This window comes from Mesoplodon densirostris, chromosome X (genome assembly GCF_025265405.1).
Source record: "Mesoplodon densirostris isolate mMesDen1 chromosome X, mMesDen1 primary haplotype, whole genome shotgun sequence".
NCBI lineage: Eukaryota > Metazoa > Chordata > Mammalia > Artiodactyla > Ziphiidae > Mesoplodon > Mesoplodon densirostris.
Window position 1 is genome coordinate 119359166 of NC_082681.1, and position 14782 is coordinate 119373947.

General features: G+C 44.2%; 1 protein-coding gene across 1 annotated transcript in view; it reads right to left on the bottom strand.

The window, feature by feature from the left end:
• Nucleotides 1-1726: 1726 nt before the first annotated feature.
• SMS (spermine synthase) overlaps nucleotides 1727-14782 on the bottom strand; it is a 60117-nt gene continuing 47061 nt past the window's right edge. The window contains exons 11-13 of the mRNA XM_060086556.1: nucleotides 9173-9288; nucleotides 2441-2510; nucleotides 1727-1837 (exon numbers count right to left, since the gene is read on the bottom strand). Of these exons, the coding sequence (XP_059942539.1) occupies nucleotides 1727-1837; nucleotides 2441-2510; nucleotides 9173-9288 (297 nt within the window). The remainder of the gene's footprint in view (nucleotides 1838-2440; nucleotides 2511-9172; nucleotides 9289-14782) is intronic.

Here is a 14782-nt window from a genome sequence, read left to right on the forward strand (position 1 = left end):
CCATGGCCGCTGGGCCTGCACGTCTGGAGCCTGTGCTCCGCAACGGGAGAGGCCACAGCAGTGAGAGGCCCGCGTACCGCAAAAAACAAAAAAATAAAACTACCATTCGTATACCAATTCGTCAATTGATGCAATTTTACAGGATTTTTCCTCCAATACGGGATCCAGTGTCGGGTCAAATAATGCATTTATTTGCCTTGTCTCTTTAGCCTCCTTTAATCTGGAAACCTTTTCACGGCCTTTTCTCTCTCTCCTTTTTTTTTTTTTTTTTTTTTTTTTTTGCGGTACATGGGCCTCTCACTGCTGTGGCCTCTCCTGTTGCGGAGCACAGGCTCCGGACATGCAGGCCCAGCGGCCACGGCTCACGGGCCCAGCCGCTCCACGGCACGTGGGATCTTCCCGGACCAGGGCACGAACCCGTGTCTCCTGCATCCGCAGGCGGACTCTCAACCACTGTGCCACCAGGGAAGCCCCCTTTTCTCTTTTTTGACATTGATACTTTTAAAGAATACAGGCCTTTTGAAAATAGAACATTTCTCATTTGGGATCTAATGTTTCCTAGAGGTTAGATTCAGGTACCTGTTGCCAGACCAGAGACCGCTGCTTGTGCTGAGAAGCCTCCTTGTGGACTCTCCTTGGGTTGGTTCGTTACCCTCTTTTCCCTACTTTGACTAACCTGTGTTGTGTGCTAATTGTGTACAATAAACCAAGTGATTCGTGAATTGAAAAAAAAAAAAAAAGATCAGCTTCAGGTAATGCATTCTTAGCCTAATGCTGCACAGGTGATGATGGACCCTTCTCACAACACTGGAAGCATAGGATGTCCACCTGCCCCTTGTTGAGTTTGATCACCCAGCCAAAGTGTTGTTCAGTTTCTCCACTAAAAAGTTATTTTCTCTAGCAATGTGTGGTAAGCTGAATAATCACCCCCTATGGATGTCAACATCCTAATCCAAGAAACTTATATGTTACCTTATATCGCAAAAGGGACTTTGCAGCTGTAGCTGAGCTTCAACTGGGGAAGAGTATCGTGGATCATCCAGATGGGCCCAATGTAATCCCAGTAGGGCCTTACGACAGGGATGAAGCAGGAGTCAGAAAGAGAAGGTAATTTGACAACGGAAGCAGAGAGATTTGAAGGTGCTGTGCTGCTGACTTTGAGACTGAAGGGCCCAGAAGCCAGAGAACGCAGGTGGTCTCTAGAAACTAGAAAAGGCAGGAAACGGATTCTCCCCTAGAGCCTCCAGAGGGAACCAGCCCTGCCAGTGTCCAGATCTGAGCCCTGTAAGACTCATTTCAGACTTCTGCCCTGAAACATTTGTGTTATTTCAAGGAACTAAGTTCTTAGTAGTTTGTTGAAGTGGTAATAGGAAACTGATACACAACTCATAAGCGATCTGTGGGAGATACTTTAAAGCCACATAAATATGCTGTCAAAATTTTCCTGCAGATTTGACATCAGGGAATGATTCTTACCTAATTCAGTCTTCATTATGATGATTACACAGTGCTGTTTTCAACTCCAGCACTCCCTCCCCCTTAACTAGCTGACACCCAGCTTTCTATAGTGTCTCATCTATATTTGTGTCCTCCACTTACTTGTATATTTTCCATATACCCTCATGACTTCCAGTTTTTTTCTGATGACTTATAATTTATCATTCTGCTTAATTATTTTAAGGCACAAACACTTCTGGATTTATCCAGTGGGAGCCAAGGGTCAGGCTCAAACTAAGCGCAAAGTGGCCAGGATCAGGGTCTCGTGGCCTTGCTGCCTGGTCTCCACCGAAACCCGAGCGACAGTCCCCTGTAGGCTGACCCAGACCAAAGTGGAGGCCTGGAGTAAGAATTTCATCCAATGGGTAGGGAGTCACCAAGGGCAGAGACATTCAAGGGTGATAAACGGTGGAGCGCAAACAAACAGGAAAGGAAGACTCACAGCAATGGCTGACACCCAAACGGCCACAGATCCTACACGTCGTTCCGGTTTTCTGGTCTGAGTGCTTGCTCTACACCTTTCTGAGTTTCTGCTCCTCTTCAGTCTTTGGGGGCACCAGGAAGGAACCCCAAAGACACAAGCCCTGGTGAAAGGACCCTTCACCAACACAGCACTCTCACCCGCACTGAGACTGCACCTTTACCATCACGGGCTGCTTTTCTTCTTGAACATGCCCAACCCTGCGTCAACTTCTTCACACCAGCCTTTTCTTGTACATTCCACTTGGAAAATGCCATTCTAAGAGTTCCCTTTTACTCTGCACTTTAACTTCATGCACAAAACATTAGACAAGCTGAGCAAGAGGTACCCGGTGACGGCCCTGGAGTTTATATTCTAGCCGTCTGGCAACTGCCCCCACCATGCTTCAGTTAAATGCCTCCAGCCCTTACCTGGCAGAGTCAGAAACCACACTCAGGCGTGTTCTTTCCCACCAGGACTCACCTTCTCTTCAGACATTAAACATTTAAATGTATGCGGACAATAGATAAGGGGTGAAGACTGTTGAATAAGACTGAGGAGAAAAACCGGAATCAGAGTGTGAAGGGACCCCGCAATGAACGCACAGGATATGTCGACAGAAGCTCCCCCTTAGCCCTGGGAGGAAGGACAGAGGGGTCATTTCATGTATCAAATTTAACTCAGACAACTGAAAGCAGGCAAAGGCAGAGTTGTCTAGAAAGTAGAGGACACGGAATGTCGTCCAAGGAGCATTTCCATCTCTCTGAAACGAACTGAGAGCTGTCAGAATCACTTACTGAGAACCTAAGTCACCAACATAATCATCAACCGATATGTAAGACTATTTTAGCCCTAAAACAAGAAAAAAGGATTGCCTAATAGGCAGAACCAGGAATGATCTCTAACAAGTCAACTCCAGTGTCAAAGCCCGTATCTACAGAGAACTGCCCCTTGCCCGTCTTTACAATCTTGGGCCTTCATCTCTAGGCCCCATGGGGTGGGGCAACCCCCCCCCCCGGTCCTCTCTCTGGATATTGGAGGGCTATCAAAACAGATTTGGCTTGTTAAGCTTACTTTACCCGGGAGAACCCCTGACTCATTTATTCTGTTATGTTCCCTGCAAAGTTGCCCAAAGAGGGACCCATTCACCTGAAAGGAATCACTCATTGAAATGACCACCATTTGACTGGTCATTGCCCCGGGATGTGGTCTGCGTTAATGAACCGTCGCTGGGACCCCTAGATACAGGAGATAAGCATACCTGTCCAGTCACATTTATCATCTGATTTCCCAGGGAAATCACATCCAAGAGTATCCAAATAGCCTTCCCAAAGCACTGGGCTGTTTCTTCCCATGTTCTACTTTTCATTTTTGAAATAATGAGTAAAGCAGAAATCAGTGGAATGACTGCACTAGGTAATTGAGATTTTAAATGGTTCTGGCCAAGGGGAACTGATCTGCCAGTACTGATCTGACGTGTGACAGCAGGGTGAAGGGACCCAGCTACCCTTCCCCACCACCGAAATACAATTAAACAGTGGGAGCAAAAACTGTGGGTCAGGGGTTCTTAACCTGGCATCTATGGACAGAATTCTTTGTGGCTCTGAACTTGGATGGGAAAAGCTTTCTATCTTTATTTTCACTCACCTCTAACTGAAATCTAGCATGTCCTTTAAGCATGAGCATAGGTCACAATCCACGTTAGCACGGACAGTACCTATGACTTTGTCAACAAGAGACGTCAGATGCGTTCTTAGCACATTTCAGTTGCTGCAGATCTTCTATTTATGCTCATTATGCTTCAAAATTACAATATTTGACTCACAACTAGATCCAGCTATGTAACAAGTTATTAAAGCACAAATATTAAATCAGACATCTTTGAAAAACATTGTAACCTGTCTCCTTGTAATCATATCTACTTTATGTATTAGAAAACATGCTTCTGAGGAGGGGCTCACAGGTTTCACCAGGTTGCCAGAGTTCACGGTACCAAAAAGGCTGAGAAAGAACCCCTGATGTGAGCTTTCCGACAGCAAATTCAGAAGGTTGGAACCTAAATTCAGACTGCTCCTAGCCACAGGACCCTTGGGCATATTTCAAATTTTGACTGTTGGCCTACTCAGTGATAATCATAATTCACAAAACTATTTTAAAAGCAAGAGAATGTAAAGGAAAGTTGTGTATTAACCCAAAGCACAGCACCGTAAAAGATTATGTGGTACAAAGACACTCAGCAACAGGGTGATACAGAAGGTTGTTAAGTGTTATTTCAAGGCCACGTAGCAGCTCAAATCAAATAATGCTGCCAAGCTGGCCTCGAGAACAGTGCTACTCACAGTGCTGTTCCAAGACTGGGTAAGAAGCGTGCCCTGCGGTGGAGACCAACATAATGCTTCGTTCACTGATGAAGTCTTGCTGTGGACAAAAAACTTCAGCTGAAGCAAACGAAACAATGTGCTTAGAACACAAAGAGCTGGTTGAAGCACCACACTTTGAATAATACTGCTCTAGAGTCTTGGGTACAGGCCAACGATACATCACACACACACACAACCTTCACTCTCACCCTCACGCACACACAGGCACACACACCCACACCCACACCCACACCCCCCCCCACACACACACCCTTCACCCTCCACCCTATCCCAGAAGTCATGGGAACAGAATAAAACTGATCAATCTACTGAGACAAATGTAAACTCTTATGTCAGCAGTAGTTAAGCAAGAAGGTGTCTAGTCAATTGCACAAGAAGGAGGGGCACATTTTTCCTTTGCTTAATAGCAACACTGTCAACCCAGCCTTCCTCCAGCCCAGGTGCATCACCACTAATCAAATTTTTAAAATATCCAATCACATTTTCAGGAGAGGGCATTACTTTTTTTAATAAACGAGTTCTTGACATCTGCTGATGTGTTGACTAGAATTTAAACTACAGCCACATTTGTCTTGTCTTTAATTAAAAAGCAGCTATATATTACAGTATATTCTATTTTAGAATATAAAGGAGACTACAACAGTAAATAACACTACACCCATTAAAGTAATGTAACAGTGCTTGGATCTGATAACATTTCCTTAAAATGCAGCAAAAGTAGAGGTTGTTTTTAGTTATCGAGTTCAGTTTGCATGCTTTTAACAGTTACAAAGATGTTCAAAAAAACCAGGCATCCTCTCTCTACTAGAAAGTATTGATTGCGCTCAGAATTCACCATTATCACCCAGAATAAAATATTTCTTTCCACTCCCTTCGTCCTCCCATACCACATCCCTTAGTCTCTCCTGAATGTGTCTTCCATGGCCTGGCCCAACCTGATCCATCTCTTTCTTAACTCTCGGCTCTTGGCAGGACCTACCTGTGTGTCATGAAATTCATCAGCAGATTTAGCCTCAGCCTCAAGCTAGTCTTCAAGTATAAAGTTATGCCACATATTAACAATACCATAGCTAGACAGCAGATACACTTGCTTTTCTAAAATGGAAAAAAAAAAAGAAAACTCTGGGACTTCCCTGGTGGTGCAGTGGTAAAGAATCCGCCTGCCAATGCAGGCGACACAGGTTCGATCCCTGGTCCAGGAAGATCCCACATGCCTCGGAGCAACTCAGCCCGTGCGCCACAACTACTGAGCCTGAGCTCTAGATCCCACGAGCCACAACTACTGAAGCCTGTGTGCCTAGAGCCCACGCTCTACAAGAGAAGCCACCGCAATGAGAAGCCCGTGCACCGCAATGAAGAGTAGCCCCTGCTCGCCGCAACTCAAGAAAGCCCATGCACAGCAACAAAGACCCAACGTAGCCATAAATAAAAATTTAAAAAAAGAAAACCCTCTAATTCCATTTACCCCAAACTGTGTTCTAACAGTAGTAGTACCATCATTTTTAATCTTACAGAGTGGTACACAGAGACTTTGAAAGCATAGAGTCGGAGGGCGGGGGTTGCGTAGGATTCTTAGTGTCTTATCTACCAACGCTGTTTTTAACCTCTATCACAAGAAAAATATTTGCTGAAAGCCAATCTAGTTCCCACATGAGTCTAACTCCTTTATTATTTTTCCCCCATACCAATCCAACAAAAAAGAAAAAGTGGACATATATTCATTTTTAAAGAATATCTGTTGCATACCATGAACCTATCTCAGGAGGAAGAATGTTCTTGGTTGACACTTATTCTGTCTCAAAACACACACTGGATATTTCATTTTTAATGCTTTGCCTACTGCAAATTCATTGTAAATGAACTCACTCCATTGATAAAGCATAAAACCTTTTAAAAAACAACAGGGGGACTTCCCTGGTGGCACAGTGGTTAAGAATCCGCCTGCCAATGCAGGGGACACGGTTTCAATCCCTGGTCCGGTAAGATCCCACATGCCGCGGAGCAACTAAGGCCGTGCACCACAACTACTGAGCCTGTGCTCTAGAGCCCGCAAGTCACAACTACTGAAGCCCACGTGCCCTAGAGCCCACGCACTGCAACTGAGCCCACATGCCGCACTACTGAAGCCCATGCGCTCTAGGGCCCGCGTGCCACAACTACTGAGCCCGTGTGCCGCAACTACTGAAGCCCGCACGCCTAGAGCCCATGCTCCGCGACAAGAGAAGCCACTGCAATGAGAAGCCCGCGTGCTGCAACGAAGAGTACCCCCGCTCGCCGCAACTAGAGAAAGCCAGCAGGCAGCAACAGAGAGCCAACACAGCCAAAAATAAAATTTAAAAATAAAAAAAATTAAAAAATTAAAGTTTGAAAAAAAAAGCAAAACAGGATAACCCAGTGATGTCCAACAATCCAGGTCAATATAACCTCACCTTTGATGTGGATTGTGACCCACAAGTACACTACCAAGCTGTTACACGTACTTCCTTAGGTGAGTTTAAGCTGCTGTTGCGGCTGTGGGCCTCTCCACAACTGTCATCTATCTATGCATCAAAAAACTCAGAAAACTTCACAGCAGCATTCCAAAGAGGTCTTTATTTTCACATCTAATACACCAATAAGAGTGGGAATAGAAAGAAGCTTCTGACTTTCAACTTTACAGTAAGGCCAAATCTTTTCCTATCCTTAGGTCAATTTTATAATGAAGAACTGGTGAATGTAATAGGCTGCGTGTCATTTACCACGGTGGTAAATGAAGTCATTACTGCTGTTCAAAAAAGGCCCTAAGGCCATCCTATTAGAAAGAGATAAATGGCACCGAGTGATATAACAGAACTAAAAAAAGACCAAGGAGACATCTTTGTTCTGTGAGATCAGAAGTGAGAAAGAAAAGACCTGGCTGAAATAAAACAACAGACACATGAAATTTCTCATTTGTAATTTTAATCGAAGCATTGCTATTCATTTTTTAAAGTCTTTCCTTATAAGCACCAAATTTTAATACCTAGGTCAATTTGGGGGGAAAAGAAACTCCCGTCAAGAGCTCCCCTCCAGAAGAAAACAATGATGTTCATTCCTCCAAACAATCAAATTCGAAGACTACCAAAACAGAAACAAAGAAAGCCCACACAGAAAAACAAAAACAAAAACAAAAATCACATTCTCGAGGTTCAGTGCATTTAGCAGCCTTCACTGTACTGTCTCATCATCCTTCAGCTGACTTTCAAAAAAATAACACCCCAGTTCATCAAAATATACATTTTCCATTTGATTTTTAAATTAAAAAATAATTAAAAAAAGGAAACTTGAAGGAATTCACAATCAATTGCCTGACTCCTTTCGATGTCATGTACAGCATACGAAGGTCAGGAAGGCTATTTGCAGCACACATGATTAGGGGAAATTGATTTTCAAGGTTTAGCTTTCTTCCAAACAGTGTAAAATACCCACCTGGACAAGGAGTCAAGGAATAAGAACAGGTAATTCAAGGAAGAACAGGCATCACTTCAAATTTGTTTACTGGCCTACAAATTGGAAGATGGATGAAAGCTCCAGAGCTTACAGCAGTGTGGTCACGAGAATGAAGGCCTCGTAAACAAGGGCACTTCGCAGCCAGGACGCCCACCACCTGTGAGTCGTGGGGTGGGGAGGGAGGGCGGTGGGTGAGCAAAGAAAAGATTAAAGGGACACAAATATCCTCTCAGGTAACACTTCTGCTTCCAAGGACTCTAAAATGTTTTGGGGAATTAACAGGAGAATGAGGAGGAGAGGAGCGACAAAGACAAGAGGGAGGTGAGAAGAGGGGTGGGGGGGATGGGAGAGGAGGGAGCTAGGAAGAGAAGGGGGAGAAAGGTGGAAGGCTGGAGAAGAAGAGGAACCAGAGGGCAGCCAGAGGGCGAAAGCCTTTTCTCCAGGTGTCATCAACTGCTTTCTAAAGTCTTTCAACGTATAAAGAAGAGCTGGCTGTAACAAATGCTCTGGAGAGGAACCCTGATGAACATGCTTGCCTGTTCGCCAGGGAGAGGCGTCAAAGCTCTGCACAGGCCAGGAGGAACCTGGTGGCCCCTCCTCCCTGGAGGGCTGTCATGGTCACAGAGCTCAGGCTAGCAGGCAGCCATGAAACCTGCTCTCACAGGAAGCTAGACCCCGCCACCTCCGGTCGGGTAGCTTTGCTCTACAGACCACAGTCCGTTTTTAGGAGGAAGAAATGCACTATAAATTTCCAATGACAATGCTTTCATTTGGGTTTTCTCTGGTTTTTTTTCTTATTTCCCTGGACTAACTTTACTAAGTGGAACTAATGGAGAACATCAACATTAACTTTGTGATGCCCACCATTAGTTTTAGCTCTATCTCTACTGCAAACCAGGATCAAGTGAAGTGTAGAAACTAATATTAAAGTAGGGTAATTTTAACATAAAAGGACAATGAGCTTCTTCAGTCGGCCTGCTCCAGCTGGGACGGTGTCTAGACTGGGGCTTCTGAAGCTTTAAAGTGCACATCAATCTCCTGGCAGGCTGGTCAAGACAGGTCACCGGGCCCCACCCTCCAGTGTTTCTCATCGGGCGGCAGGCTGGGGCAGGGCTCGAGAAACTAGTTCCCAGGGGATGCCACAGGTCTGGGGACTGCCTGTGAGAACCAGTGGTGCCAGACCGTTAAAACCACCTGAGAAGCTGTGTCAGGCCACACCCCAGCATCTGAGCAGGGTCGGGGGTGGGGGGGGACCAGGGCCTTACATGTACTATACAACTAATTCTGTTTCTTTAAAATGTTAAACGGGCATGGTATTTACATGGAGGTTCTGATTTGGCAACACAATGATGTGGTCAAAGGATACAATTCCAAGTATGAAGGGACACAGACGATCTCCTTCGAGAATTCCACAGGACAATACAGGCGCCCCAGCTGTTCTTCATAGAGTGACAGGGCTTCCGTCAAATTGACACAGTTCCCCTAAATCAAAGAGAGAAAAGCAAACAATAGGATTCTTAAGTCCTACTGAGCATCCCACTCATTTGAAGGTCTCTAATAAATGAGCAATTCTAGCTTTAGACAAAAGTTCATCTCTGCAAATGAGATAAGGTTTCTGTACTTTCACAAATTGCACTGAGTGCTATTTATAGATCCATTAACTCATTATCCTTCTACCTCATTTACCAAGCCATTTCAAATTATTCAAGTATGAAGCAACAGAAAGCAGTGAGACCAATTTCTCATTACTGACACAGTCATTGGATCAACACCATGCAATGAGCAAAGATTCATACACATAACCCATTCAAAATACATTTTCCCAATAGTCACCACTGTGTTGAGAATGAAGTATCAAAAAGATAATGTTCTTGATTTCCAGAATGGCTTAAACTACAACCCTCTTAAGAGTCTAAGATGTTGACACAGAACTATATTCACACCTCTGTGCTTTCCCCCAAAATCTGTGATTTATTTCAAGGCATAAGAGAACAAAAGTCTATTCAAGATGTATACACTAAGGATATTCCCCAGTTCTACTCTTTATCAAACATTTTCTGACTTCATTGTTCTAATTTTTCTCTATTTTGCCACCCCTTTTCCGTCTCCCCAGCAGGTAGGAGTGCTCAATGAAATATAGTGGAAGTCTGCTGGGAAAGATTTATTTCTTGAAATGTGTTCTTTTTTTAAATTGTTGAAGTATAGCTGATTTACAATATTGTGTTAGTTTCAGCTGTACAGCAAAGTGATTCAGTTATATATACTATATATATTATTATATATAATATATATATATGTATCTTTTCAGGTTATTTTCCATTATAGGTTATTACAAGATATTGAGTATAGTTCCCTCTGCTACACAGTAGGTCCTTGTTGTTTATCTATTTTATATATAGCAGTTTGTATTAATCCCAAACTCCTAATTTATCCCTCCTCCTCCCTTTTCCCCTTTGGTAACTATAAGTTTGTTTTCTATGTCTGTGAGTCTGTTTCTGTTTTGTATATAGATTCATTTATATTATTATTATTATTTTTTTTGCGGTACGTGGGCCTCTCACTGCTGTGGCCTCTCCCGTTGCGGAGCACAGGCTCCGGACGCGCAGGCTCAGTGGCCATGGCTCACGGGCCCAGCCGCTCCGCGGCATGTGGGATCCTCCCAGACCGGGGCACAAACCCGTGTCCCCTGCATTGGCGGGCGGACTCTCAACCACTGCGCCACCAGGGAAGCTCTGTATTATTTTTTAGATTCCACATATAAGTGATATTTGATTCTGGACAATCAAGGATAAATACAGTGACCTGGCTCCTTCAACTTTCTTCCAGCCTCCGACTTAGATGGGAAATGTGGAGCTGCAGCAGCCACTCTATGACCATTAAATAAAAAAAAAAGGTGAAGAGAATTAGAGATGCTGGCCAAGACACAGGAGATCTGCTGAATGGATACAGTACCTGCATAATTCTAGAGCAGTGATTCTTAATTTTTAATGTATGTGTGAATCATAGGGGGCCTTATTAAAATGCAGATTTTCATTCAGTAGATCTGGGGTAAGGTTTATCATTTGAGAACAATTTTCCCCCAAGGGCTTTTCATAATGGATTTAGAAAACAAGATGGGTATTTAATACCAACTATTTCCTCTTAACCTCTAAAATTCTTATATATATATATATATTTATTTATTTATTTTATTTGGTTGCGCAGGTCTTGGTTGCGGCAGGCGTGCTCCTTAGTTGCGGCACATGTACTCCTTAGTTGTGGCCAGCAGGCTCCTTAGTTGCAGCTCACCAGCGCCTTAGTTGCAGCACATGTACTCCTTAGTTGTGGCTGGTGGGCTCCTTAGTTGTGGCTCGAGGGCTCCTTAGTTGTGGTTTGCTGGCTCCTTAGTTGCAGCTCACAGGCTCCTTAGTTGTGGCATACGAACTCTTAGTTGCAGCATGCATGTGGGATCTAGTTCCCTGACCAAGGATCAAACCCGGGCCCCCTGCATTGGGAGCGTGGAGTTTTATCCACTGTGCCACCAGGGAAGTCCCAACCTCTGAAGTTCTTAACATTTGGAAGACAACTGAATATATGTGCTGATCACATTCCTTCATAAGAACTTTGCTATCAATTTGCCTCAAAATAGCCAAGTATAATGTAAGATGAAAATTATTCACAAATAAAGCAGCCTGTGATATAAGCGTTCCTGAGGATGGCTTTCAAAACCAAAGAACCAGGGCCTCCCTGGTGGCGCAAGTGGTTGAGAGTCCGCCTGCCGATGCAGGGGATACGGGTTCGTGCCCCGGTCTGGGAGGATCCCATATGCCGCGGAGCGGCTGGGCCCGTGAGCCATGGCCGCTGAGCCTGCGCGTCCGGAGCCTGTGCTCCGCAACGGGGGAGGCCACAACAGTGAGAGGCCCGCATACCGCAAAAAAAAAAAAAAAAAAAAAAAAACCAAAGAACCAGTCAGTCACGGGCAAGTGGGTAGACGGAACTATTCCAAGGGCTGGCCTGGGCGGTTTTAACGTAGCACATTCGCTCAGCACATCGTCATCCTTCAGTGCCAGCCTGTTTAGTAACCCATCATCTAGGGTCCTGCAGTGGGAACTGGCCAAAGTGCCCTTGGCCAGCATATAATTTGGTTTCAACATCAAGTTCACCATGAGAGTACATAAACACCACATGTGTAATTTAAGATTCACAAATAGAAAACACTGCCTGGTTGTTTTTAGAATACCTCACTACCGGGGAAGCTATAGAATGGAAATGCCACCAAGGTTCACAGTTCAAGGTTTTCCTTGCCACCTTAAAAATGACACCACACTCTCTCTTTACAGAGGGTATATGGGAAGTCCTCCTTACAAAGAATGTGGTAAAGAAATAGGATAGTTTCAATTTATGCTTCCCCAAAATTGTCAAAAAGCAGTTTAAAAAGGAAAAAAAAAAACAAACCCTACAGATACCTACCCAAAAAAAGTAATGTGATACATTTCACTTTTCTATGTATTTAAATGGAACTACACTGTTCTTTTCTTACAACACATGGAGGATGCATAATAACAATCTAATAGCAAAGAATTAAGGTCTCTCCTTGCCTCATGTTAGTTGTGGGTGACACTTGCTTTATTACTTTATAGATTTCAGTTCTGTTTGTATCCTTTAAATAGCTTGTGTGATTTCTGTAATATAAAAAGGTCTGGAGGGCTTCCCTGGTGGCGCAGTGGTTGAGAGTCCGCCTGCCGATGCAGGGGACACGGGTTCGTGCCCCGGTCCGGGAAGATCCCACATGCCGCAGAGCGGCTGGGCCCGTGAGTCATGGCCGCTGAGCCTGCGCGTCCGGAGCCTGTGCTCTGCAATGGGAGAGGCCACAACAGTGAGAGGCCCATGTACAGTAAAAAAAAAAAAAAAAAAAAAAGGTCTGGACTTCCCTGGTGGTCCAGTGGCTAAGACTCCGTGCTCCCAAAGCAGGGTGCCCGGGTTCGATCCTTGGTCAGGGAACTTGATCCCACATGCATGCCGCAACTAAGAGTTTGCATGCCGCAACTGAAAAGATCCCACATGCCGCAACTAAAAAAAAAGTCTGGAAGAATACCTCCTTAATGACACCATTTTTATCTAGTTCAAAAGCAAGCAAAAACAATATGATGATTTAGCAGATCACACGTGTGTAAAACATCTATAAAGAAAGCACAAGAGTAACTGAAACAAAAAATCACACTAAAAATGAGTTACTTCCAGAAGGCGGGAGGGGATTAGGGAGGAATGCAGACGAGTCAAGCGTACTGGTAACATCCACGACTGCGGGGGGACGGGGGAGTTAATATCTTTGTATCATAACTAATATGAATATCACACACATATTTTTGTACTTTGAAATAACCTACAGGTTTTTTTTTAATGGGGGGTAGGGGGAACCTGCCTCCTAGTCCCACAAAAGCAATTCTTCCCTGGATTCAAATTCCCCGGCCTGCCAGCGGTGGATCGATGAATCCCCACACATTCCAGGACGCCTTCCCCAGCCCTGTGGCCCACAGACAAGGCTGTCCTCAACCAGCCACAGTGACACTAGTGACACCATGAACTTGTCATTGTGATGCAAGTTTTCGGCAGCAACATTTAGCTTTTGTCAGTCACCAAGTTAACAAGCCAAACAACATTTTTGTCCCATCTTTAACCTTACTCCATTTCTAAGCTACAGGCTCAGGGAAGGGGGGTGGGTGTGAATTAAAGGTATCTCCTGAGCATACCACGTGGTAGTTGAAGAAAGTATTACACTGTGGGAATGACATCTGTATATACTGAGTCAAGCCACACTGCAGCTCTTGACTACTGCTTCTTCAAAGGCCTACGCCCCCTTGGTCCATATGACACATTCAACCACGCAACATACTGTGGGATTCCCGGGTATCATAAAAAGAGATCGCCTTGAGTTTCCAACTATAATGAATGCGAGGGTGGGAAGCATGTCCTAATACATCTTTTGGACAATTCTTAGAAACCAGCACAGCCTTGAGTATTTAAGGTGATTTTTAGTAAAAGTTGGTTGGCAAAGGCCAGGTTATCAAAGCCTAAATCATTAGTATTTAGGAATGGGCGGGGATGATCTGTCAAGTAAGCCTTTCTATTAGTTGTCCATACTGACACGGCAGTTCCCCAAGGAAGCAGTGTACCAGGTAAATACAACAAAAGAAAACAGTCACACTTTCTTCCTAACTGGATCTATTCTCTACTACAAACTGACTGGTTTGAAGTAGATCCAAATTGTTTTCAGTCACTTTTGATTACAGATACCAGAGCCTCACATTCTCCCCAACTTAAGCTCCATGAAACTTCTATTTGAAGAAACATAAAAAGAACCAAATTCTATCAATATATGCTCTGCTTGAGAAATATCCACTTATGAAAAACCCAACTCTCTAAATTTGGGTTGCTTTTATAAGAATAAGACCACTTGGTTTGAGCAGGTTTCATTGTAGAGTTCCTGTAAAGCAGGGGTCAGAACCCTTTACAGGGTTCCTATAAAGGGCCAGAAAGAAAATATTTTAGGCTTTGCAGATCATATAGTTTTCACCAAAAGTGCTCCAAAGCTGCTGCTGTAGCCAAAGCAGCCATGGACGCTCTGTAATGAATGGGCATGACTGTGTGCCAAGAAAACTGCAAAAACTAGCAGTAGATGAGATCTGGCCCATGGTTTACGGACCCCTGGACCCCTGGCTTTTAAAAAGTTAATTCTAGAATGTGTTTTAAAAATCATTCTTAAGAATGATCAGGGTAAAAAAAAGTCCATTCGTCGACAGTTGTCTGTTCCCTTGAAGCTTACCAACACTTTCACCAAGTGCAAGGTCCAGGATTAATTGCCCGTGCGGGGGAGGAGGAAGAAAACAGGATGGGACGGAAACTAATTCAAGGTGTCTCTTAAGTTGCCAAGCTGTTTTCACCACCATGAATCTCAGATCCCGTAAACTGTCTGGGGTCTGCTTAAAAATGCCTCCTC